General features: G+C 48.8%; 1 protein-coding gene across 8 annotated transcripts; it reads left to right on the plus strand.

Annotated features, from left to right (window-relative positions):
* Nucleotides 1–24,388, plus strand: LOC144161926 (uncharacterized). Of its 8 annotated transcripts, none has more exons than XM_077692477.1 (6): nt 1–141; nt 3,542–3,637; nt 9,528–9,617; nt 15,317–15,546; nt 18,659–18,790; nt 24,037–24,388. In XM_077692477.1, exons 2-6 carry the CDS (start codon nt 3,560–3,562, stop codon nt 24,230–24,232), a joined length of 726 nt encoding a protein of 241 aa, XP_077548603.1. In that variant the 5' UTR covers nt 1–141; nt 3,542–3,559; the 3' UTR covers nt 24,233–24,388. The 8 variants fall into 8 exon arrangements, with proteins under 8 accessions (XP_077548603.1, XP_077548605.1, XP_077548607.1 ...); XM_077692479.1 differs by having other exon boundaries at nt 3,542–3,622; XM_077692484.1 differs by having other exon boundaries at nt 2–141; nt 18,659–18,800.
* Nucleotides 24,389–25,800: the final 1,412 nt, after the last annotated feature.

Here is a 25,800-nt window from a genome sequence, read left to right on the forward strand (position 1 = left end):
TCCGGCCTGCCTCGAGAACTGTCAATCTTCCGGTGCGCGTGCACATCACGCGTTTCTACGTGACGGTACTCGTGCGCTGCAAGTCGGCCCCAGCCTCACTGAAGACTGCTTGTGCCTCGTCAACTGGAGCTCGCTGTCAAGGTGAGACAAGCGTATTTTCTTGCGGTGAGCGGTGTATAAATGACCCAGGGATGACGCGACAACTTTTTTGTTACGGCGGCGTGCGGAGGCTCGCTGGAAACGTGGCCAGTGTAGTCGTGGTGTGTGGAACGCTACCTGGAAGGTCGGGGCCTAACGGGCTCCACGCTTCCTGTGGCCAGAGGGAAAGCTTTTGAAGAGTAGCAATGCTAGGTAGTGGCAGTGCGTTCAGTCGTGATCGGAAATTTTAATGGTTTTGAAGGTTCACACCTTGGCTCATGTATTTTTCCTGCCGTTTTTCGCCGCTCCCCCCCCCCCCTCCCCCCCCCCCCCCGCCATCCCCTTCCGCCCACCTCTTCGCTTCTTTCTTCCACAACGAATGCGTCACGCTTACTTCGGATATCGCCGGAGGGTGCTGTCCTCGAACGCGCGTGCCTTATAGCCATTTTGTTTCTTTGTCTTAGTACCGCTTTCTGGTGGGGCTCGTCGGCGCTGCTACATGGGTGTTCAGTTAATTTTTGTCCGTCGTCCGCTAAAGCTTCTCATCCCGGCGGACAAAGCAGTCGATCGGCGCTGTTTTTTTTTATATATAATGCGGGAGGAAGCGCGTGCACTTTACGACGATGCCACGTGATGTTTCGTTTCGCTGACCCAGCTGGCACGCGCTACACGCCGTAGTTTCATCTCGGAGAACTTGGTGGTTGTTGTCGCTGGTTAGGTAAGAACGGCACCGGATTCGAAGGTGCGAGAAACCAGCGGCGTTGTGTCGTCGTCTTCTTGCAATTGGGAGTGTGCCGAACGCCGACCCTTTCGCGCGGCTTTGAATGGGTGCAAACATACAGAGACCACATTTGCGACAAAGTTTGTCCTGCTTGCTCTCTGTATGCCGCACCCTCCAGTGTTTCAACCATTTTGGGCGTGCGCTCACGAACAATCCGCGCGGTAAAGCCAACTTTATCGCGAATTCGGTGTATCTCTAAATTGATTGTAGACATCTACAAAATACCGTGGGGGTTAAGAAGATGCAATCAGCCTTTTACCCAACGAGTGAGGTAACAGCAAACGGCCGGGGCTCGTGATAGTGAGGAGTACTACAAAAACAAATCTGTCGTTGAACTGCATCAATGGGTACATAACCGTGCGGAGATTTAATATAACCAAGCGAGCCATTCCTGCAGCGTCACAAAGCCATTGTGACAGGGTAAGAACTGCGTTCATGCCTAATTAAAATTAAGACATTTTAAATGCGACTGCATCTCATTCACTCGCCTTGTCCCTGCATCCGGCGTCGTCGGCGTTGTTGTTGGCGTCCGCCCCTTTCCCATTCTCCTCGCCGCGCGAGCTGCGCTCTCCGCCGCCCACCCCCTCTCCTCTCCGATAGCGAACGCTCTCTCGCGAGGGGCATTGGATTGGATTGGATTGGATTGGCTTTACTTGCCTTGGATTGGATTTGGATTGGTTTGGATTAAAGTGGATTGTGTTGGATTGTGTTTCGTCATAGCCGCGGCAGACGCACTGGCGCGGCCCGTCCCCTCACCGTTATGCGCGCTATAAAACGCGGTGCCTACGCCGTTCCGCTCCATCGTTCCAGCGCCGTTACTCCGCTGTCCAACGCTGCAACGTGAACCCCCTATGCGTCGCATCTACACAGGGGTTCCCGCGAGGGGAGGCGGGAGTTTTTTCCGCATTTTCATAGATTGATCCCTCCTACCCCGGACTCGGCTTTGTGGCGACCAGTTCAACTACATTTAACTCAAATAAAACAAATAATGCCTATTCTCATAAAAGAACGTATATTTAATACAGAAACAACTAAAACAGTTCTTGGGACATTAAGAAACGTTAAGGATTAGCATGCATACTTGGCAGGCACAAACCCCTTCGCTACATTTGGTGTAAACTGCCTTGCTCCCATAGCTGCTCATCCTCAGTTACAGTGCTCGTCGTCGTCGTCAGTCGTCAGTCGTCAACTCGTCGTCAGTTACAGTGCAGCACTGCAGACACGTAAATGAGACCAAAAAAATCAACAAAAGACAAAAAGGGGCGCCATTACAGCGCAACAACAAAAAATCTTAATGATTCTGTAGTCAACTTCTTAGCAAACTAATATTATATTGTATATTGAAATACAAGGTACCCACGTTATGTTTACACAACCGGTTTAGCAATGAGGGTAGAATAAAAGACAACATCTGTGAGCCATAATTTGTTCTGGGCACACTGCAATCCATTTGTCAAGAGGTCGTGTAGGATAAGGTAGATTTCGCTCGGTGAGGGTTGCTAAGTGAAGAAAACTGTTTTGCTGGTGTGAACGGGAAGCTTTTCTATAGACCGTGAATAAACGGATTTCGTATAGAGTTAGAATACTGAATTTATTTAAACTTTTCACGGCGGATCCCATGGATTGGTCTATATGAATATTGAAAGTTGCTCTCCGCACTCTTTTTTGCAAAATAAATATTTTTTGTTTATTTGTCTGGGTTGTCGAGCCCCACACAAGTTGACAGTAATTTAGGTGAGACAGAAAAACAGTTGTAGATTAGTATTTTTGCTCAACTTGGTATTACGAATCTTTTTTGATAACTCACTTGCAACGGAAGATAGCTTATTTATCACATAGTTTACGTGAATGCTCCAATTAAGTGAACTAGAGAAATGTGCTCCTGAAATTTTAAGTCGCTCGTGACCTGAAAAGTTGTGACTTATAGAAAAGGGTACAGTTGTCCGGTGGTTGCTTATTTTTAGCGAAAAAGAACATATCCTTTGATTTAGACGCAATTAACAGTTAATTTATAGTTTTCGGACCGTTTCTCCAACGCCAGAAACGTTTGATTTGCAATAGTTAGTAAATTAGAGTAGTTTGGTCCAGGCTTGACTTCCAGCCGTACGGGCGTCGCTCAAAACTCGCGAAACGCAATGGAGAGGAGGAAAGCGTTAGGACAAGAAGTGTGACGGAAAGTGGCGGAGAGGCAAGGAGCCGACGGGCAGGTGTGGGGAGGGCGATTCGTGACGCACATACGTTCGTGTAGGGATGTGCGCTTCGAGGATAGGCTGCGCCTAGTGACGTAAGCTCTGAAGTGCTGCTGTTTTCCTATTTGAGATAGACGGCGTGCGCGCGGCGGCATCTGTTTCCAATCTGCCGATTGGGTGTCAGACCTGAGAAAGGCCAAAATACAGCTAGTGAAGACCAGCGGTTTAGCTGGTTTCTGAGTCTCCGCATCTCAATTGCGAAGGGGGCCGAATTTTTTCTTTTTCGTTACCGAATTCGTCGCGAAGATTGTCCGGCTGTCGGGCGCCTTATAACCGTGTTTTTGGCTCTACTTACCAGTAGATATTTATAGACACTGCGTTTTATCACAGCTGGAACGAGAGGGATCCAACGTTCGTGATCCTTCTCTTACAGAGTTGAGGAACACGCAACATGGATGGCCAGGAGATCGGCTGCGAGGAGATCGGCTGTGGGGATGCACTGGAACATGTCCCGGTGAGCGAACGAATGGTGAGAGAAACGAAGGATTGTGTAACCATTATTTCCTCTTTTTTGTCGGCCGTCGCAGGCGCGGAATTTTAACCGACAACGCTACTACTCGAGAGATGAAGAGTGATCCCAGGCGTCGTTAGGGGGCAGGTAGAAACTTCCTAGCCAATTTGCCTCCCGTTCTGTAAGAAAGGCCATTAGCACAAAATCAAGTTTCGTTCTTTAAAAAGGATGCTATGCAGCTGTAACAAGTATACCAATTTCACTAAAGGTCGAACACATATTATAACTATTAGGGAAAACAGGTAGAGAAGCGACCGAAAGGATACTTTGTGGCAAAGTCTAAAACGTTACAGTATGTTCTCAATGAAATCGGCAGCCGCCGACCGAACCCATCGCCAAACGGATGATGCGATTGCAGTAGGGCCTCCAGTCCCATTTGCTAGTATGACTTGAAGGTTAACTTGCAGTTAATTAATGATAACTATGTTTTAGTGTCTCTGTTATTTCGTCACTGTTTAGTAATTCTTCTATTTCGCATAGCCCGAGTACAAAATTGTTCAAATTTCTTTTTTTTTTCTGTTTGAAGACGCGTTTCGTGGTTAGGATGAAGTTGAGTGAGTTACCAAAATCTAGTTCCTTCAAACTGGTTAGAATGTTACTGTGTCTTCGTGTTCCTTTGAAGTAAGAATCCTTCTCTTGTTACGCTCTGCTTCTTTATAAAGGCCCACGCACGTCAGACCCAGCTTTAGAAAAGTGACGGAGAAAGCCATTCTCAGTGAACGTGTGCGACCATGAATGCTGGCACTCCCGTGTTTTTCTCTTTAAAGGAGGCGGGCGCCTTCAACTTGCTCTTTTCTGAACGCTTTTCTCTACCTCTAACCCCCCACCCCCTTGAAATGCGGCCGTCTAAGGTCTTCAACTTAAAAAAAATTAGTACCCTCGCACAACTGTGAAGATGAAAAACCAGCGAGGCTGTATCGACGCACCGGAGAATTCCCCAGTATTTACGACTTCACTGTAAGCCACGCAACCAAAACAGTAGACGAAACAACTCAGTATAATTCTCACGTGTCCTGTTTCACGATAGTAAGACAAAGCAATGTTTACAGACGTTTTGTGTAACCGTGCTCCCTCCGTACCGGCCGCGTATTGACGGCAGAAGGGAATTCTGTGACGTTTGAAACTTAGCTACGATCTAACTGTAACAAGTAAATGAAACTCGTCGTAACGATAGAGTCGTCTTGGCGGCCAATTTCAGCGTGATAATTTCTATGATAGCTGCACTAGATTGAGAGCTGCAGAGCATTTCGCATAAGTTCCGATGGCGAAATGTTTTGTTATTTACGCGGCTTTTTCGGCGGACGCAGGTGTGGTCAAAACCTAGCCACATAAGTGAGGTTTAGAACACCGTGTGCGCCGTGTGTACCTTGTGTACCCGACTGGGCAAGCGTGCATTCGTTCCGGCTGGGTGGCTCAGTTCCTCTGACGGGCGGCTCCCTCCTCACCTTTCCCTCGCCTTCGTTCCGGTGAGGGGTGGCCCTATACCCGCGCGCGCATGCCCAGTCGGGTCTCGGCACACAGGGTGCCCCAAGGCAACAAAATTCAAATCAAGGATTTGATATAGTTGCCGCAAAAACTTTGCCATTCATTCCTGTCGAAAGTTGAGAAAAGCGCGAAAGCAAAAAAGAGCGTTCAATCGGTCGCCAAGCCTTCCAAGACACAAATCGCAAACGAGAATGAACCAATGCGATGATTTTTCCCACATGAAGTAAGGCGTCAGTAAAGATCGATGATGCTCGTTTCACCGAAGTCCAGTGCCGATCAGGAACGCAATCGCCCGGGCTTCGATTCATTTGGCTAGAGGTTCGCAGGACGATGGTGTTGAAGCTCTCGGAGAAGGTGGCCGAATTGACGAACTCCAGGCGTTTGTATTTGATGAAGGGAAACTAAAAGTTTATATAGAACTAATTACATTAGAGTAACTGGATACATGAGTAACAAAAAGGAAAAAAAAAAAAAAACTTCAAACTTCAGTTAGAGGCTGGCTCCAAGTGCGCACAAATCACTCCGGAGCCTCAAACTCCGTCTAACTCTCCTATGCTCCGAGCGTGCGTAAACCACTCGAGTGACGGCGGCCGGAACACTTTTCTCCAGCCGCAGGACCCGTCTAGCTGCCCGGTACACAGCTGTACCCTAATCTTCCGACGCGATCCTCAAACCTCTCGATTAGGGGGCTCACAAATACCAACCTAGCTTCAGCGGTCGAGACTCCTGCCTCGCCGGGAACTGCCTAGCTGAGAGCTCAGACAAGAACGCTATTTACTCTCTCGGGAACGCCCCTCTAGCTTTAGTGCTCGCCCAAGGGAGGGCCCAAATTTACGTATGGACAGCTGTCACTCAGCCGTTTGCCGAATATTCAAATATGCGCCACCACCTTCGGGTCAAAAGCCTGCGTGCGGGCGCGCAAGCACGCGGCGGCGAGTAAACATGCCTCCGAAGGGTGGAAGTGAAAATCTGCAGCTACCGAAAAGCAGCGGTTTCCACCATGGCGCGCGAAAAGGGGATCTCGCGCGCCACGCGGAAGACCTTCAAAAACTGGCCGACATTTGTGGTGATGAGGCAATGTACCTATAGGCCTACATTTTAACCCACAGAAGTCTAGAGTCATGGTATTTAACGAGGAAGCTCATACAGCACCACTAAGGATTCAACATACCATTAGTAAATAAGTACAATTATACTTTGTGATCTGGCTTAATGAAGGGAAAGGCTACCTGAATGCCCATGAAGAACACCTCAGACTAAAAGGGGGACGAAACGCAGCAGTAATGAAACATAGAGCACCTTGGGGATACAATAAGTACGAGGAGGTGCGAGGCATCTGGAAAGGGGTAATGGTGCCGGCGCTCACGTTCCCTAATGCCGTATTATGCTTAAAGTCAGATATACTGTCGGGACTGGAGGTTAACGAAAAGGCAGTCGGCAGATTAGCACTGGGAGCTCACAGTAAGACTACAAATGAGGCGGTACAAAGCGATATGGGTTGGGCTTCATTTGAGGCGAGGGAAGCGCAAAGTAAGATACGTTTTGAGGAGCGGCTTATACGTTTAGATGAGAAGATCTGGGCAGCCAGAGTGCACAGGTACCTGTACCTTAAAAGTGTGGACACCCAATGGCGGAAGAGGACGCGAAAGCTGGCGACTAAATATAATTTGACCGCGGCGAATAAACAATGGGGGCAGTTGAAAGGCAAGTGAAGGAAACAGAGACGCTCATGTGGACAGAGAGGATGGAAAAGAAGGGATCACTGGGAATCTATAAAGCAAGCAAACAAGAGATCCGGAAAGAGAACTTTTATGACAAGAGCGTTGCTCTTTAAGCGCGGGCTGGCTGTTTGAGAACGCGAACTTACACGAACAAATATTCGTCCCAGGATGAGACTTGTGTGGGATGTCGCAGGGATAGACAAACAATCGACCACATAGTAATATAGAATGCCAAAAGATTCAGCCGGCTAGAATTGGGGGGAAGTCCCACTTCCTGAGGCACTGGGCTGGAAGCATTAACTGGTTAGCGGTAGGCATTACTAAGCAGCGGCTAGAGTATTGGTGGAAAAAAAACGTACGGCCACCTCCCCTCGCGGGAACCCTGGTGTGATGCGACGCTGAAGGGGGTTCCATTGGCGTCGCATCAAGCAATCGTCGGGTACGGCAAGAGGGCAAGCGCAACGCAAACGCGGACGACCGTCGACTGAGAGACCGGCCGGAGCGCGGCACTCCGCTTCTATGCACAGCGCGCCCGAAGGAGAGGAGACCGCGGAGAGAGAGAGTACTGCACATGCGCACAGTGCGCAGCCGCGCGCAGCGCCACCGCAGATGTTGGGAGAAAGTGTTCGCTATCGGAGAGAGGAGAGGAGGCGAGCGAAGGAAGGCGCAGCTGTGTGGACGCGGACGACGGACGCACGCAGGACAGGGCCGCCGGCAAGAGATGCTCCTCTCAGCGTCGCATCTAAAAAAGCAGGGAAGTCGATAAAGTGTCATCCCAGCCAGGGGTAACGGCAGGGCAAAATTAAGAAGAAATCGGAGTTGAGGGTTAACTAAATTGAAATTCAAATTACTGAGGTAGGCTAGATGGCACATGCTTTCACCCCGATTGAAAGGGGAGGCCTTTAATCATCATCATCATCATCATCATCATCATCGTCGTCGTCGTCGTCGTCGTCATCGTTATCATCATCATCATCCTCACGGAAAAGCCGCTGCTGCTGTGCGGTCAGACGACTATAATTACCCCTTCGTTGTCCGCTACGCGCAGAATCCTCGGAATTTGAAGTTGGTGGGGCCGTCTCCCTTCGTAAAGGGGATTATTCCCGCGGCCTTCTCGGCATCCAGACAAGCCGTCTCCCGAACGCGCCGCAGCGAATCGACGACGACCACAGCGTAGTGTTGGCAGGGCTGTTCCTCTATATCGAGCGGCGGGGATCTATCCTTTCCCGTGCAAAGCCGGGAGCGCCTGGCCACTGACCTCGTGAGTGGGCCTTACAGCGTCTACGAACGATCCAAATGCATACCGATACGTGGTTTATGAGATAAAGGTGTACTGTTGCGTTTTTTCGTGGTCGAGGCGTGTACAGCCTCATTGAAAACCAATCGTTTTTCGCCATTTTCGAGAGACCGTTTTGACAGAATGGGAGCAAGGTTTCACGCACCGTCGTGCCGTGTGTCTAGATATTTTATCATCGTTTTGGTCGACCAACCGCTTTATGGGGAAATGAGATCGGTCCCAGTATATAAAGCTGTCGCTGTAATAAAGTCGAATTCATAGGAGGAGCACTTCACAGTGGTGCTGGCATCCGAAAGGCTTATGAAGGACCTTTTGTTGACCACTGTTAAAATGCCTGCTAATGCGCGTCATATATGGTGCTTGCAAGCGGCTCCAGATCTGCGTGTGGCTATTCCAAATCGATAAAATTGCAGAGCCCTGCCTGCAGTTTCTGGTGCTCTGTGCACGGTTGAATTTTTTCTTGGTTAGCATACGGGAATGGATGCTCAACACTCGATCGTCCATTCTTGATTGATTGATTGATTGTAGGGTTTAACGCGCCGACGCAACGCAGGCGATGAGGCGCGCCGTTGTGGAGGGCTCCGGATTAATTTTGGCCACCTGGGGATCTTTAACGTGGGCCGAAATCTCGCACACACGGGCGTTTTTGCTTTTCGCCTCCATCAGAAAAGCGGCCGCGCCGCGGCCGGGAAACGAACCCGCGTCCTCGTGCTCAGCAGCGCAACGCCTTAGCCACTGAGCCACCGCGGCGGGTCGATCGTCCATTCTGCTCTTCAACACAGAATTTCTAGGATAGTTTAGTAGTCACGAAAACGATTTCTGAGAGTGTCACCAAACTTTTTTTCAGACCACGGTCCTCTTCATTCAGTATCAATGTCTAAACGCTGTCGTTGCTTCGTTGTGAACAGAGGCGTAGGCAGGGATGTTGTTTCAGTGCCAGAACACCCCGAAATTGTATGCCCTTTTTTTCCCCGCCTGTGCTATTTACCCACTGAATCGATATACTATAATGTGAAAACAAATTTGACAAGGGTGTCGCTTTATTATATATTGCTGGAGCGCAGAATCAGTTTATTTTTCTTACTGGTGGCGTATAACACCGCCGTAAAATATTTGTGGCTAGGCCACTTGTAGTGACATTGGAATTGTGGTTTCCAACGCCTGCATACATTAATTTATGTTACATGACCATTTGTCGACCAAAGAACAACGGCTAAGTCCGCCGCGGTCATTGTTAAGCCACGTTCACGAAATGAAACAATGATAACTACATTTTGCAGTGCGGTGCACGCGGTGGTTTGATGCGAGTGGGCAACAATATTTCGCGGATGTTTCGGACGCGCAGGGGCCTTTGGGTATGCCTTGTTGGAGCGAAGCGCCGCATCGTTCGCCGTCTCGGGTACTGCCGTCTTCCCCAACCGGAGAGAACAGCGGGGTAAGAAACGATTTGGTCGCTTTCTTATTAAAGGGACCACGAAAACCAATTGCAACTTTCTGAAATTTGAAAGAACTAGCCTTTGGCTACTCACCCAGCCCCATTCCAGCCACGAAAGGCGTTTTTTAACAGGAAAAACGCGGGAAATATTTGCAAACTTTCACATTTTGCGCCACAGTGACGTAATATGAGCAGGGATGACGTCATATGAGCCAGCAATAAAGACTTTCTATTTCAATGTGCAACTGCACGTTAGCTTTCAAGCGATACGATCACACTGAACCAGAGGCCACACTACCACTGCCCAGTCATGACTCTTGGCGGTGGCTAGAACCGGCGGCTGCCAATCGCACAAACAAGATTCTGTGACGTCATAGCCAAATCGCCTAAAAGTGGCTGTGGGGTCGCCACTGCTGCATGTTCTCTTCAATATGTCGAATATGTGTTGACACTTCGCGATAAAATTGGTGTCACTGTTTTTGGGACAGTGTAGTGTTTTTAATGAACCGAAGCTGTATTCAGTCATCAAGGCCCCTTTAAACGGGTCATGAAGACAAAATACAACTTCCGTTGATTAAAAGACGACGACGACAACATGTTTTTTTTTTGCCGGAACCCCGCAAAAAAACCCGCGTCGTCTTCGTCGTTGTTGTTGTTGTCTGGAACCGGAAATGAGCACCGCTGTAGAGTGAAATAATAAAAAAAAACACATTTGATTTCTCACGGCATTTTAACCCGGAAATCCCGAGTAGGAGCCGAGTTCCACCGCGCTACCCTTGCACGTTAGCCGTAGTCGAAGAAAATAGTCCAAATAGTGCGTGCAGGTGACGTGAGGAGGCACCCTGGCCAAGAACGACTCTGTTCCTGAAGAAGCTCTGGAACGTGTTACGAGTCTTCAGTTTTTTTTTCGCTAAAACACGACGTACCCAAACAAAAGAAAGTAACGTATAGCTTACGTAGCAAGGAGCCTGTAGGTGTAATTCACTGCAAAGATGACACGTAAGCGGAGCAAATTCGTTTATAAGTACCCGCCGGCTTTAACCCTGAAGCACGCCAGAAGAATTACGTGCGCTGAGTATGTTTTTCGGCTTCTACCACGCCTATATTTAACTTAAGGCGGCGGTTATTGTGTAACACGCATGTTTACCCGAGGCGTTGCATAGTGATTTCCGTCCAGTGCTTGGATGGCGATGATAATTATGTTCTGAGTGATAGGAATCGTCTGGTAGAAGCGGAGGTGGACGATTGAACGTTGACCGGCTGTGGTTTCGCTTATGGTATCGTGGTAACCCCTGTAAATAAACTTCAGTGCTTCTTGTTGAACGTTCAATGCGCAAACTACACGAAGGCGAAGACAAGATGAGAGAATGCGAAAACTTGCAACTAGCTTTACTAGGAAGAAACGCGTTTTTATATAAACCAAAATAATCACGTCAGCTTACACTCTCTTCCACACGACACTGTTGGGGAACGTGTTCAGTCTGTCCGGTCATTACAAGGCATCACCTTGTCTTAAACGTTTTTAAGTACACTTCTTTCTCGGTGAGTTTGACGGAGGACATACTCACACAAGTATCACCGGCACATGTGATCTCATGTGCTTCAATAATATCGCGAGCCCGTTGACTCCTGCGTTTGGCGATAATGTTGCTCTTATGAAACAAAGGCGTACAACCATGACGAAAGTGGGCGGCCAAATGTCCAGTTGTATACTTTTACGCACGTTGTTGGCGTGCTCACGCAATCGTTCGTTGGGGCAACGCCCAGTCTGCCCAATGTACTTCTTGCCACAACCTAATGGGATGGCATAGACTACGCTCTCACTGCAATCAACGAACTTGGCCTTGTGTTTGACATCACATTCACGTTTGACAGTGGTACGATAACTTTTCATGCATAAAGTGACAAGTTTCTGTGGCGCTGAAAAGACAACGTTGACGTCGACATTCTCCCCAATCTTTCTAAGGCGATGGGAAACACCGTGCTTGTGCGGAATACCTGCATATTTCTTTTTGCTTTTTACTTCCTTTCGCCGTACACCAAAGCCAATTTTACATTGTTTGAGCACGTCATGCGCAACTGTTCAACGGAGTCAACGGACTCGCGAGATTATTGAGGCACACGAGATCGCACGCGCCGTTGTTAACAGCCCAGCGCGCACAGGTCCGCCGGAAGCGGAAGGCGCGAGGGCCGCCGAGAGAACTGGTTTGCGAGTGTTTACCCCCTTTCCAGGCTGCTTATGGAAAATGGTGTATAGGTAACCGAGGAAGCATGGAGGAAAGAAAGGGAGGAAGGAACGATTGAACAAGGATGGCGAGTTGGCCTATAAGGTGGGCGGGTGGGGCGCAGTTAAACAAGTTTAGGCGCAAATGGGCGCCGGTGGCGAGGTCCCACAGTACGTCAAGCAAGCCTTACCTCGAAAGTCCAACACCTGAGAAAGTATTACGTCGTTCCTGCGTGACCATTCCCCTCCTACTCGTTTTCTGAAATGAAATCGCCGTTTATAGGTACGCATGTTTGTTTACCGATGGAATAGAGTGTCAGCGAAGGTTCATGCAAGAGCGGTGTGGTGATGAGAATGTCGCAACCTCCCTGAGGTTTTTACACGCGGTCGAAAAAAATCATCCCAGCTTCATTCACTTAGCGTCGCGAACGCTGACGTTTACAGCGAAGTTGCCTGGCGTCCCATAATATTAAGGCCGTACTCATAAAAGGATTCAAAGCCAGAAGATCGATTCCCGTTCACACGCCTACATTTTTGCCGTGTTCGTCTGCTTGCGCCATCCACTGCAATCTTTTGTGAATTTTGAACTTGGAACACCAACGCAAGGGGTCGCTGCGAGTGCTTTTCTATTCTCACGGCTTTTTTATTTATGTTCATTAAAATCAATCAGAATTTTTTTAATTTTAAGCTATAGACCAATGCAAACATCACTTAAGTAAGAATGCCGTGTCTCAAATATTACTAATGTTTCCTTTTTTCAACAACAATGCGGACAAGTAAAAAGTTGGCCGGCGATTCCGATACTCCCTACTGAGATATCTGGGCGCAGCAGCAGTGCGCTGAGGCAGCACTCACTCGTCGATTCTCCCGACGGCAGCGATGATGAGTCTGCGTCGGCGGCGCGAAGTGCGCCTCAGGATGATGATGATAAATTCTTCTGTTAGGAAGAGGAGGACCGAAGGTCACTGGAGGGGGAAGAGGGGGAGTAGGGAGGGAGGTAGACGCCCACTAAACCACGCTCGCCAGGCCACTGGCAACGCCAAACTGGGCTAAGGTCACCAGGTGTTGAGGATGTTCGAGAATGTCCCTATGTAATGCTTCTATATCTGAACTTTGAAAAACATTATTGTTCAGTCTATGAATATCAAAAGCGGAGCAGTGCAGAACAAGATGGTCCATGTTTGCTTTACACACAACCCGCCGCGGTGGCTCGGTGGCTAAGGCGTTGCGCTGCTGAGCACAAGGTCGCGGGTTTGATTCCCGGCCGCGGCGGCCGCTTTTCTGATGGAGGCGAAAAGCAAAAGCGCCCGTGTGTACGAGATTTCGGCGTACGTTAAAGATCTCCAGGTGGTCAAAATTAATCCGGAGCCCTCCACTACGGCGCGCCTCATCGCCTGCGTTGCGTCGGCGCGTTAAACACTAGAATCAATCCAATCAAATCAATGCTTTACACACAGTGTGAAAAATGGTACATGTGCAGGAGGCAGCGGTGCCAATGCCCTTCTTCCGGTCAGCAAGTGTCTGCCATTTATGGGTGATATAAGGTGTAGTGGCCGTGTTGGCAAGTACTTTGTTGATAAATATTTCTTGCGATCGGCTGACGAGTAAATCGTTAAAGATTTAGGGAGGGGTGATGCTTTTTAATCTCTCGCGGTGAAGAAACCGGAGGTAGCGTCGTACTCGCGCCATTTCGAAGTGGCCCTCTGGCAGCGTCCGCGTAGGGGTGGTCGCGGAGGTCGGCAAATCCGGACAGGAGAGGCTGGGGATGAACAGGTAGAACTCCAGATTGTGAGGTGGCAAGACCATGTTCCACCTCGTTACCACCGCCACGATCCCTGACGTGTCCCGGTGTCCAGGTGACCCTGGCGTCAACGTCTCCCCTCTGCTTGTGCTGAGTATCTGGCGGATGCGTTGAGCAGAGGCATCGTCTGTTTTTGGGTCCTCAATGCTACGTAGTGCCTCAAATGAGTCTGTATATATATGTCTGTATATATGCTTGGCGTGGAGTAACCCGGGATTCTGTACAGACTCGTCGGGTGTCCCAAAGCAAGGTGTCTTGGCCCTGTATTGTGTGGTGCAGTCGGTTGTCCAATGACGACTGAGCGCTTCTGAGGATGCCCTAGAGACCGCGAACTGCGTCTTAAGCGAACGCACATCAGACACGCACGTGCACGCTCACGCTTTCCCCACTCCTCCCTCACCGCAGACTTTCGGAGAGCATTGGCTCGCACCGCCACGGCGAAACGCCCTCCACTCCCAATTTCGCGACACTCTCCTCCTTTCATTTCTCTCACTCGTCGGTCTTCCCATAGTTCGCTTTTTTTTCACTCGTTGGTCTTCCCATCGTTCGCTCGGTCACGACGAAGCACTGCTGCCAACCCGCTGAGCCACTTTTCCCCTAGCTTGGATGAAGAAATTCTCTAGATTTCCCTAGATTTTTGCTGAAAGCGGTATTAGATGTTTTTTTCTCAGATAATATGTTTACCAGTAACCAGATGTGCCGATTTTTGCGAGCGAAGCGACGAACGATGCGACGGCGATCCGCAATCGCTCGTCCCAATCGCTTGCTGCGGCAGCCACATGAGCGCGTTCGCGCGATTGACGGCGGAACGCGATCCCCAATACAATTATCGAAGTACACACAGCCGCAAAATATTTTATGTGTGCATTTGCCACAAAAATGGGAAATATTGCACTACACAACATTTGACACAAAATTCATGCACTACGAAAGACTGAACTTGTAATGCCACGCAAGTTTATAAAAAAGAATAATAATAGGAACGAACACAGACGATGCGCACTGCATGAGACATTCTAGCGAGCAAGTTCCTAAAATTCATCAGTCATGTTCTTTTCAAATTTACGCCAACAACGTCAAATGTAGGAGCGGTGGCTTTGCTGAATGCAAATTTATGTGAAATAGGTATCTGTGCTTCATTGAGGAACTTAAATGCATAGGTATATAAAAATAATGAATGCTAAAATAATAAAGTACACGATTAGGCATTAATTCACGACTGAAGGCATAAGACCATGTAGACGTAAAAAATTCCCTAGATGTTGACAGATTTCCCCTTTTCCCTAAATATGACCCAAATTCTCTAGCTCTAGGGAAATTTCCCTAGAGTTGGCAGCGCTGAGACGACTTCGACGCGGCTCAGCCCAGAGACGGGCGACGAAGGGCTGCGCCCTAAAGCACTCCCACAATACTTAGTGCTTCAGACAAGCTTTGCCTGTATAAACTCCCGGTTCAAAGTTTCAAGATTTAGTGACTCAGAAAAGCTTTGCCTGTATAAAATCCTCGGTCAAATTTTCCACCCTTGTGCTTGGTGCTTGGTCTCCCCATCGTTGGGCTACCTCTGGCCACGTCGCTGCGACCGCGTTGAGATATTTCGTCCCATGAAAGCTTCGCTTCGCTCTTAAAGCGGTACAGCGTCCGTCTGCAAGCCCCGACAAGTGTTCGTGTGTGCAGGCATATCAACCCGTGGACGTCGGGGATGGCGCCGGCGTGGGCAACCCTTCGAGTGCCGCTCTCGCCGACGACCTCGAACAACAGGACTATTTCCAAACGGCGCTGGATGAAGCCCGGCGTGCGGGTGCCGCTGTTGGCTGCCCGTCGGTGCACAACGACGAGGAAGCAATGCGCTTCTATTACATGCGGCATGCGCGGGAACGGCGCAGGGAAAAGGAGCGCAAAAACAGGTGAGTGGTGGCCGCCGCGTGTCGTCGCATATTTTGTACGCTATTGGATGCCACTGAAGTCAACAATGCTGTGGTTTTTATAATGACGGTTAAGTGAGTGTGTAAATGAGTGAGTGTGTGTGTGTGTGTGTGTGTGTGTGTGTGTGTGTGTGTGTGTGTGTGTGTGTGTGTGTGTGTGTGTGTGTGTGTGTGTGTGTGTGTGTGTGTGTGTGTGTGTGTGTGTGTGTGTGTGTGTGTGTGTTGGAGTGAGTGAGTGAGTGAGCGCGCCAGTAAGTGAGCGAGCAAGAAAGAGCGAAAATGGGTGAGTGAGTGAGTGAGCCAATGAGCGATTGCGTGAACGAGCCAGTACTTGAGCGAGCGAGCGAGAACTATAGTGAGCTAGTAAGAGAGTGAGTGAATGGGCCAGTCAGTGAGGGAGCGAGTGAGAAAGTGAGCGAATGGGTGAGTGATTCAGTGAATGCGCCAGTTAAGTGAGCGAGCAAGCGGGAAAGTGAGTGGACGAGGGTGTAATTGAACGAGCCGGTGAGAAAAGGAGCCTTTGAGTGTGTATGTGTGTTATTGAGCCAGTGAGTGAGCGAGCGACCGAGCGGGAAAGTGAGAGGTAGAGTAAGTGGGTGAGCGAGGAAGTTATTTAGCGAGCTGCGCGAAGGTGAAAGAGTGCGTGAGTGACCAAGGGGGTCGTTGAGTGAGCGAATGTGTAAGTGAGGGAGTGCGTAACAGAAGAAGTGAGTGATCCAGAAATTGAGCAAGCCAGCGAGAAAATGAGGCTCATGGAGTGCGTGAGTGAGTGAGTGAGTGAGTGAGTGAGTGAGTGAGTGAATGCGTGAGTGAGCGAGCAAGCCAGTAAGTGAGCGGAGGAGATAGTGAGAAAGGGAGTGAGTGAGTGCTGGAGTGTGCCCCCTCCATTATCAGTTCCGGATCGTCTTCAGAATCCGGCGCTCGATTTTCCCATGTATTCCTATGGGGCTTCCGGTCCGAACGCAGTCCTCATACTGCCCGCGGATCGCCCAGGACTGGTAAATCGAGGAGGCCCACTGCTTGAGTGAGCCATTAAGTGAGCCAGCGAGCGAGAAAGTCAGTAGGCGAGTTAGCCAGTAAGTGATTGAGTGAGCGAAAAATGAATGAGTGAGTAGCTGAGTGAGTGCGAGACTGAGGGAGTGAGACAATACGTGACCCAGTGAGTGAGAAAGTGAGTGAGCAGTAAGTGAGCGAGTGAGCAGTAAGTGAGCCACCGAGCGAGAAAGTGAGTGGGCGGGTCAGCCAGTAAGTGAGTGAGAGCGATAAATGAATGAGTGAGTAGCTGAGTGAGTGCGTGACTGAGGGAGTGAAGAGTAAGTGAGCGAGTGAGCCAGTAAGTGAGTGAGCGAGAAAGTGAATTAGTGAGTGACTGAGTGTGTGCGTGTGCGAGTCAGTGTGAGCCAGCGAGCGAGAAAGCGACTTAGTAAGTAAATGAGCGAGTCAGCCAGTAAGGGAGCGAGCGAGTGAGAAAGTGGAGTGATTGCGTGGCTGAGTGAGTGAGCCAGTCAGTAAACCAGCGAGTGAGAAAGTGAGTGAGTGAGTAAATGAGCGAGTGAGCCAGTAAGTGAGCTAGCGAGCGAGAAAGTGAATGATAGCGTGACTGAGTGAGTGAACCACTAAGTCAGCCATCAAACGCGGAAGTGAGTGAGTAAGTGAGCGAGCGAGACAGTAAGGGAACCAGGGAGCGAGAAAGAGAATCAGTGAGTGGCTGAGTGAGTGCGTGAGCAAATGAGCCAGTCAGTGAGCCAGCGAACGAGTAAGTGAACAAGTGAGCCAGTAAGTCAGCTAGCGAGTGAAACAGTCAATGAGCGAATAACTGAGTGTGTGCGTGAGTGAGTTAGTGAGCTAGTAAGGGACTCAGCGAGAGAAAGTGACTGAGTTAGTGACAGAGGGAGCCAGTAAGTGAGCCAGCGAGTGAGAAAGGGAATGAGTGAGTCACTGAGTGAGTGAATGAGCGAGTAAGTGAGCGAGCGAACGTGAAAATGAGGGAGCAAGGTAGCGAGAACAACGTGCGCAGAGGCCGACGCAAAATGAACGGGAAGAAAAATGATGATGATGATGATGATGATGGTTGGATGTTTATGGCGCAAGGCCAACTGGGGCAAAGAGCGCCAATACGCCAACGGGAAGAAAAAAAGACTGGTGGTCGCATAGTGCTAACAGTCGCGAGCTATCGCTGCGTGCTAGAGCTTATTGTATGACGTTCAGGCGCCGGGCTGGCCAGTTTGCACTCCCACTTCTCCGGGGGTAGAAGGGGGTGTTGTGTGGTTTGAGCATTCCCACACGAGGTGGCATGTGCAGTTGAAAGAGTCCGTGACAACAGGGACAGTTGTACGCGTGTTGTGTAAGATGTACCAAAAGATGGGGGCAGTGTTTGGGCTACTGAATGATAAAAAAAAAAAAAAAACCAGGCGTTTCCGATAACTTTGCTTAGTATTTTCAGAACAATTTCGGGAGCAGTAATCCTGGCTATTCTTTTGGAAAGAACTCAGATATCCTGACTGGTAAGCTTCCTCTGTCACTCAAAAAGCTTGTATTTAATCAGTGCGTTTTTTCATTAGTGACTTGTGGTACAGAGACTTGGGTTCTCACCAAACCACTTGAAAGGAAACTTAAATCGGCACAGCGGGCTATGGAACGCCCAATTCTAGGGCTCACTCTCAGGGATAGAAAAGCAGCCACATAGATTAGAGAACACAGTGAGGTGCAGGACATTTTACTTCAATTCAAGAGAAAAAAACGGGCATGGGCTGGTCACGTAATGCGAATGAGAGGCAACAGGTTGACCATCCGTTTAACAGAGTGGCTACAAATAGACCGCAAATTGGGGTCGGCCAAGAACTCGATGGAAAGATGAGCGTCGAAAATATTTGGCTAGCACTCGATAGGCGTGGCTAGATATCTTTGGGAGAGGCTTTCGTTTTGTAGCGGACACAACCAGGCTGATGACGATGAATCGTGGCCATTAATCTGCCATCAGCTCTATCATGAGCCCTCAATCGGCCCTGTTCGTTTCCAAGTTCGCATGTTTAAAATGGCGCTCTATCCCACTGCAGGTCGTCATCAATAATGCGCGCGCACTCGTGCCGTGCAGGGCTCGCATCAAGGAAGCCTTGGCGTTTCTGCGGACGATAGTGCCGGGCCTGAGCAAGGACAGCGACATCGTTGATGTGCTGGAACGAACGGTCCAGTACTTGCAATTCCTGCGTGACGTGATTCTGGCTAGGTATGGCCCGGTACGTACTCCTCCTCTTAATTGTCAGGGGGCGTCGTGGTACTCGTGATGCTCTTTTTTATTTCTCCAGAAATATACGCGTCGCTCTGGAATAAATATTGTAGGTACGCTTTATTTGTCTCCTATCTATCGAACCAGCTCAAAGCACAGTACACATGAAGCAAAGATTGGCGACGAACTTTGCCCACCGATCGAAGACGCGGGGACACGCCGCCGACCCTTCTCCCTACGAGCACCTCATATTTTGGTTCATTGTACCAATGTGGAAAAACTATTTCAGCAGAGAAGCTGTCCTTGCCTTGGTGGGGTGGTCCGTGCGACGAAATGTAGTAACATGGTCGCAGGTATACGGAGAGGGCATAGCTTAGCGGGGAGGAGAACAAGGGCTAAACACACATGCAGAAAGTTTAAGGATGCTTGAACTAGATGCTTATATAGCGAAGTGTTTCTAAAGTACGAAAGCAGGTAGAGGAAAATGAAAACATCAGGCATATTTATGCCATACGTCAATGCATCGGTGATATTTGCATTTTTATTTTAGTTAGACATAAATGGCTGCTTTATTTTTGTGGTAGCAAATGAAAAAAGTAACGCAAATGAAAAAAGTAACGTGACCGAGAAAAAAACCGCCCATGGCGTCCCTTCGTGGCAGTGTTGCAAGTTTGAAAGCACCAAGAGGTTCTAGTAGATGGCACGAGCAGTGAAGCGCGGCAAAATTCAACTGACGCGAAAGGGAATCGACCTGCTCGCTTTGAGAAACTCTATGAAGCTTAGTGCTTAGCCTTGCTATTAGAAAACGCCAGGCAGCATTGCTTTAGCATCAGCGTTCGCGAAGTTAGGTCAGCTGGGTTAATTTTTTTTTAACACGAAAGTGTGTAATGCCGGCATCCACCAAGATCTGACTGACGTCATATCCGTCACGGGAGTGACATCGCCAGAAAAACGCGGTGGCTGCGCCAGGATTCGAGCCTGGTGCTCCGTCGCCGCAACGGGAGGTGCCAGGAGCTTTACCGGCTCCACTACGAGCCGGAGTGCAAACAGCCGTATGAACGCGTCATATATCGATGAACGCACCTCTATTTCGATAGCGCTGCCGTCTAAGAGATGTGAAGCGAAGTAGTGCATCCCGATACTAATTAGCGCCGACAGTTGGCGTCAACTGAGCTCGTCGCAACACAACCGTCTGCCGTACACTCCACGGAGCAGGGACGCAGCGGTCACACATTTGCGAAAGCGACGCTCCAGCAGGTTGTCGCTCGCCAAGCACACCCACAAGACAGCCCCGCAAATTATGCCCTTTCGTTGCAGCGGACCGCGAGTTTACCAAACGATTCGCTGAAAAGCCGTTCGGTTTCGTTCGCATGGTCTGCGAGCGCGTGTGGTTTCATTCGGGTTTACGCAGTGCTCCGGCGCGTGCAATCCAGTGTCTAATGTCGATAAGTCTGACGGCGCCATACCGAGGAAACATAAATAGCGATGTGCAAATTCATATCGATGCACAATAAACACTCAACTGATCCTGTGAAGGCGCATCTCACTTTTGTGTTTTAACCATTCCTATAAAAAAGGGATCAACCACATTTTTTCAATGGATCTCTCACAACTAGACATCTAACAACCTGCCTTTCTGTTCGTTTTCTTTCGTGATGTAGCGCCGGCGTTTTCCGTGTTGCCGTTGCAACTTCGCTCAATGTCAGTCGCGCGAAAATCTTGCCAGCGATCTTTCCACGAGGACGGCACACATAGGCTTTCACGGATAAGTGGAGTTGACAGGACCACCGTAACACTGAGCCTCTTAAATGCGTAAGGAATTCTGTGTGCTTGTCCGTTTGGAAAGTTGGTGCGTCGTGCTATCGCTGCAAAGAACCTGACACATTAGGAAGCATATGCGTAATATGTTGAAGCCAGTCAGATGATAGGAAGCAATATTTTGCGAATTGTCAATAGAACCAAACACGTCTGGTTTTTAACGCAGGCATCTTACCTGCTATACTACTGGTTTCTTAACGTGAGTAGGGCAGAGAAGTCCGTGTGTATTGCGCTGGCCACCCAATGGAGTCACGGGGTCCGCGTGCATAGTATTGGCCGCCTATTGTCACCACAGTGTTCCAGCCCCACCCCGGTCCACAGGTACCACGCACCATTGCCGTGTACAATGGCTGTCTAGAGAATCATAGTCACTAAACATGACCTACTACTGTTAAAGGAATACCAAGTCAAATTGAATATTGCTCACTTGTGCCTGATTCTTTGGAAGAATTTAAACAGAAGCCACAGTCGGATCAACTATGCATCCAGCTTCATATAATCACGCAAAGGAGCTGTCCAATACGTTGCGAACTACCCATAAACCTCAATGATTTTTGCCCTCTGAAGGTCGGCATCACCCGAGTCGACAGGGTCATAATACATGGGTTTTGAATTGTCGTACCCACCAAGCCACTGGAGTCAAATGCAAAGGTCAATTTGCAATCGCAATCGTCAACTTGCAATCTCCAAGGAGCAAGGAATTTTGTCTGGTAGCTCTTGATTGATAGTGACATCGATAATCTCATGCAGTCCTGCTGGATCTGTCTCAATACAAGCCCAACCGGAAGATGCCACTGCAGCTGACTCAGTTTCCGCAGAGGCCTTGGCAACGATTTGGCGTGTACCATGGCTGTCTAGAGAATCATAGTCACTAAACATGATCTACTACTGTTAAAGGACTCCCCAGTTGGTGAAACTCACGAGCCTGGCTGGGAATCCAGTAAAATTCAAGCAGTCGCTTTTCGCCGAGCAAGAAACTGAAGAAGTGGTTGTCACTGACAATAGCCCACAGTATTCGCAGGGACCTGATAAGGCTTGCGCAAGATGCCAGGCAATGTGGCTTCAAATTTGTGACATCTTCTCTCTGCTATCCTGAAAGGAACTGCCTGGCAGCACCCGTCAAAGTGACCAAAGGTTTCTTTTAAGAGAATAGCTCATGCATACATGAGGCTTCTGGCGCACTGGATTCGCTTACATGAGAACGAAAACGCTCCCTTCGATCTCTGCATGGACAGGATAGCCGTGTGGCTACCGGTTCAAATAGTCTGTAAACATTTTTCATGTCCTGTTAAGATAAAGGCCTCGATTGATTGCTTGATTGATTGATTGAATGATTGACTGATTGAATGATTGACTGATTAATTGATTGATTGATTGAATGGTACAGTGCTTTTACGGACCGCTTAGCTCACTGAAGTTTGGAAAAACACAGAGTTCTTGTTTCTTCTTATCGAAAGCAGGAAGGAACAAAATAGTGACTTCGATATCCGGCGTAAGATACAGGAGCTTTCGGAGTTGACCCCGATTCCGACATCTAAATTGTTAAATTCGAGAGGTTCGGCCCACCACAAATCTATGCTGATACGCCGAGGTGCCTCTATCGCAACAGTGATAAGGCATCTGTTCGCCGCAGCAGAACCCACCTCTTTGCAATGCATAAAAATATGCCAGGGGGTTGCGCACCAGGGATCGTACTGACGAACGCATCGTGCACAGGGAGCGCCCATTCAAACAGCAAGTGCCAGAAGCATAATCTCGCCACAGATGCGTGAACCGGGATGTTTTTGGAAAAGCAAGGATAGGGTACACTTTGCTCATCCCTCAGCTGTGTAGTTAGTAAATTGTGCGTAGCAGCAAAGAACAAAATGAGCATCTCAATTCCAGCACTTTGCTGTCTGTCCCTGCTACTGGCGCAAAATCTTTCACGCAGTTAGGGTTCCACTCGATGATACAGTAGCGGACATTGCTTCTGAATACATTCTTGGCTTTGAAAGTCCCAAGGTTGTAGTCTCGTGTAGGAGGAAATTATTTTTATATCCGGAGTCACCACCTAGTGGGCAGTCCAGGATTCCCGAGGTTTATTACAGCGACCACGAACGCCACCGGTGAACGAAATCACTCTTTTTAAGGGAGGCGATTCAACATAATAGGTATAGTGAGGTTATAAATGAATGTGTGCTCCCTTTTCTAGAGATGATGATAGTGGTTGTGTATCCCTGTACAACAATTGATGATAGTGGTTGTATGTCCCTGTACAACAATTGTATTATGTAGTTGTTTTTACCATAAAACGTGGTAAAAAGCTCTTTGACAGTTCGTACTCCATAAAAAAAGCTTCTACCGCAGTCCCTAAAATGAGCGGTTTCTATTATTACAACCGGCTTGACCCGACTTGACCCCTTACAGCCGACCCGTTACGGAAAGCCTTCGTAGCATTTGCAAATGCGGCGATGAGTGGAGACGCCAGAGGCACAAATGTCATGGTCTGCATTCTGGCATTTACTTCCATCGCCATTTAGTTATTTATTGTTAACAAGAAAGAAAACCCGTTTTTAAGCTCCTTGATCTGGCGCACTTGCGTTTGTTACTTCTGTAATATCATGAAATCCGTTAAAACCTTAACATATCTACACGTGAAATCATTCAGTAAAGAGTGCGGCCAAGTACAATCAGCCTATCAGCAATGTCAACGCCCCGATACAGGCTGTTGCTACGCGGCACCCGTATTGCTTGCTCAAACGTTCTTTCGGAATTACTTTCTTATGCGCATTGCTTCCAACCCTCTGTTCGCACTTCGCAGCTTCAATAGCGCTGCGTATAGCGTTTTAAACAAAGCACAGCTGGGGGACTCAAGTCGATCCACGAGAAGCATCGGCCCCCTGTCGGTGGTGTACGGCGAACAGTGGATACATCCACGAAGTGACGCCAAAAAGACAGATCACTAGGGGTTTCGCCAGCGAGGCTTCCGTAATGGCCCGCACTTAACCACCTCTGCCAACCTCCCTTTCCCAAACTAGGCGCCGTGCCATCCTATTTAATAAATTATTCTACTCTGCGATAGAATGCTCCCGTTTCTAAGATAGTGTGAAAGAGAGGGTAGTTGTTTGTCTGGGAGCTCTGGCTGTCTCCTACTCCGACAGTGAACATCCAGGCTGCCCAGGAAGCGCTCTATGAACATGTGCATCGGATCTTTACGGGATTTCTGCAGTAGTACGTGGACTTGGTGAATTGAACACTCCAATTTGGACCGGGACTTAGGTCCTGCGGAAAATGAAAGTTTGTTTCCTCCTTCTCTCTCTCTCTCCGTTTACAAGAATAAATAGCTTTGGGTGATGTAAGGGTATCGAAGAATGTGCTTGTATTGACGGAATTTGGTGTTTTTGGTGTTGGTGAAGTGCTCACTTTTCTCTTTTATTTTCCCTCATCAGGAGAGGTGGAGAGAAATACAGCTGGATTTCATCCGCAAGTTTCAGCCTGAGGGAGCCGTTGAGGAGCTGCGGGACTGAACCCTGTAGGCGACCTGAGGACCAGGGAGACACTCATCATACGCTGGGGTTTCTCCGGTCCTGCGCCTGTTTCGCCTACTTTTCTTCTGCTCTCGGTCAATATTTCTTTGGTGTTTGAATCGGTGGCCTCATTTGTGCACCCTCGTTTGATTGTCGTTAGCTTTGGAAATCAGTTTGCCACTCAAAATTAGAGATAAAGCCATAAAATAGTTATGCAGTGTCTGCATCCCTGATCAACTTTTGTCGTGTTTTGATTTCCTCGCAATAAATAAATAACGACGGTTTGTTGCCTGTTGAGTCATTCTCTCCAGAAAGCAGCAGTTGTGACGCGAAGCACGTTTGCGAATTGGCATCCTAACAATCTACTTGACTTCCCTATCATTGCAATGAGCAGATTAAGTTCGGATAACAAAAAGGGTCGTGTAGTGCTTCATGCCCATTAGCTACATTATCTTGGTGAACTGCATATCCTGGCGAGCTACATTATCTTGGCGAATATAGGCTTTCTAAGTTGTTCAAAGGGCTGGCGTTTCTATGGTACGCGGGCGTGTGTCCTCGGTTTTACTTTTGTAGCGTAAGCTGCACTGGCGAGGTTGAGCAGCTTCGCGTTTACCCTGAAGGGCCTGCTGCGCAAGCGCGAGGAGCATTGGATTGGATTGGGTTAAATTTGGATTAAATTGAATTGTATTGTATTTGATAGGAAATCCAATTTAATTGGAGCACGGGTGTGTAGAGAATTAGGTCTGCACATTCGCCAGTCTGCGCATTCCAGAGGAGTGACGCCATAGCCGCGGCAGACGCACTGGCGTCGACGCGTGCCCTGCTGTGCACCTCCGTTGCGCAGTAGCCAAGTCTGACGCTGCGCCGGAGCCGTTCGCTTGGTAGCCGTTTCGCGTGGCTCTTGGAGAACCGTGCTGCGCATGCGCGAGGAGCAGAGAGAGAAAATAGTCTTTAATGATACAGGTGAGTTTCGCCTGGCCAAGGCGGCTTGCTTGCTACACCACATGTGTAAAAAATGAAACCGATGAAGAGATGAAGGTAATGACTGTGATGAAGATGATGCGCTCATTAATAGAGTCCTGTTTAAAGAGTCTGATAAAGTCCTGTGCTTCGCAGGAAAGACGATAGAGCTTTTGTCTCTCGAGATGCTCGTTTAGAGATCGACCAAGGGCAGGAAGACCCAAGGACACTAAAAGGACGTTCGTACACTCGCCGCATACAAGGGACCGCGTACACTCACATAATACGTGGTTCAAGTCCTCGCGCACGACACAAAAATTGCAGAAGGGGGAAGCGGCCTGTTTCATCTTGAATCAAAAATAAGTTGTGTAGGCGGCATTTAGCCGCACGTGGTGAAGAACCGCTTCGTCATTGCTGGAATGTCCGTCAGGCATCCTAAAGGTCCCGTGCGGGTCTATGGAGTGAAGAGGCGCATAATTCTGCGGCGCAACAGCCCACATAGATCGCTGAAATCTCCAGGCAGCCTTGGACGCAAGGGCAGAAGCATCTTTTCTCGAGAACGGTATCGGTATCACTATGCGCTATCGATGCCGCAGTGTCCGCCTTGACGTTCCCAGTTATTCCGCAGTGGGTAGGAATCCACTGAAGCTCTGCATGATGGTGTGCATTTAGAGCTTGTAAGTGCAATGCATGGATGTCATAAACAAGCTGATCTTTCGGGTACGA

This window comes from Haemaphysalis longicornis, unplaced genomic scaffold (assembly GCF_048455015.1).
Source record: "Haemaphysalis longicornis isolate Haplotype H1 unplaced genomic scaffold, Haemaphysalis longicornis Haplotype H1 scaffold_12, whole genome shotgun sequence".
NCBI lineage: Eukaryota > Metazoa > Arthropoda > Arachnida > Ixodida > Ixodidae > Haemaphysalis > Haemaphysalis longicornis.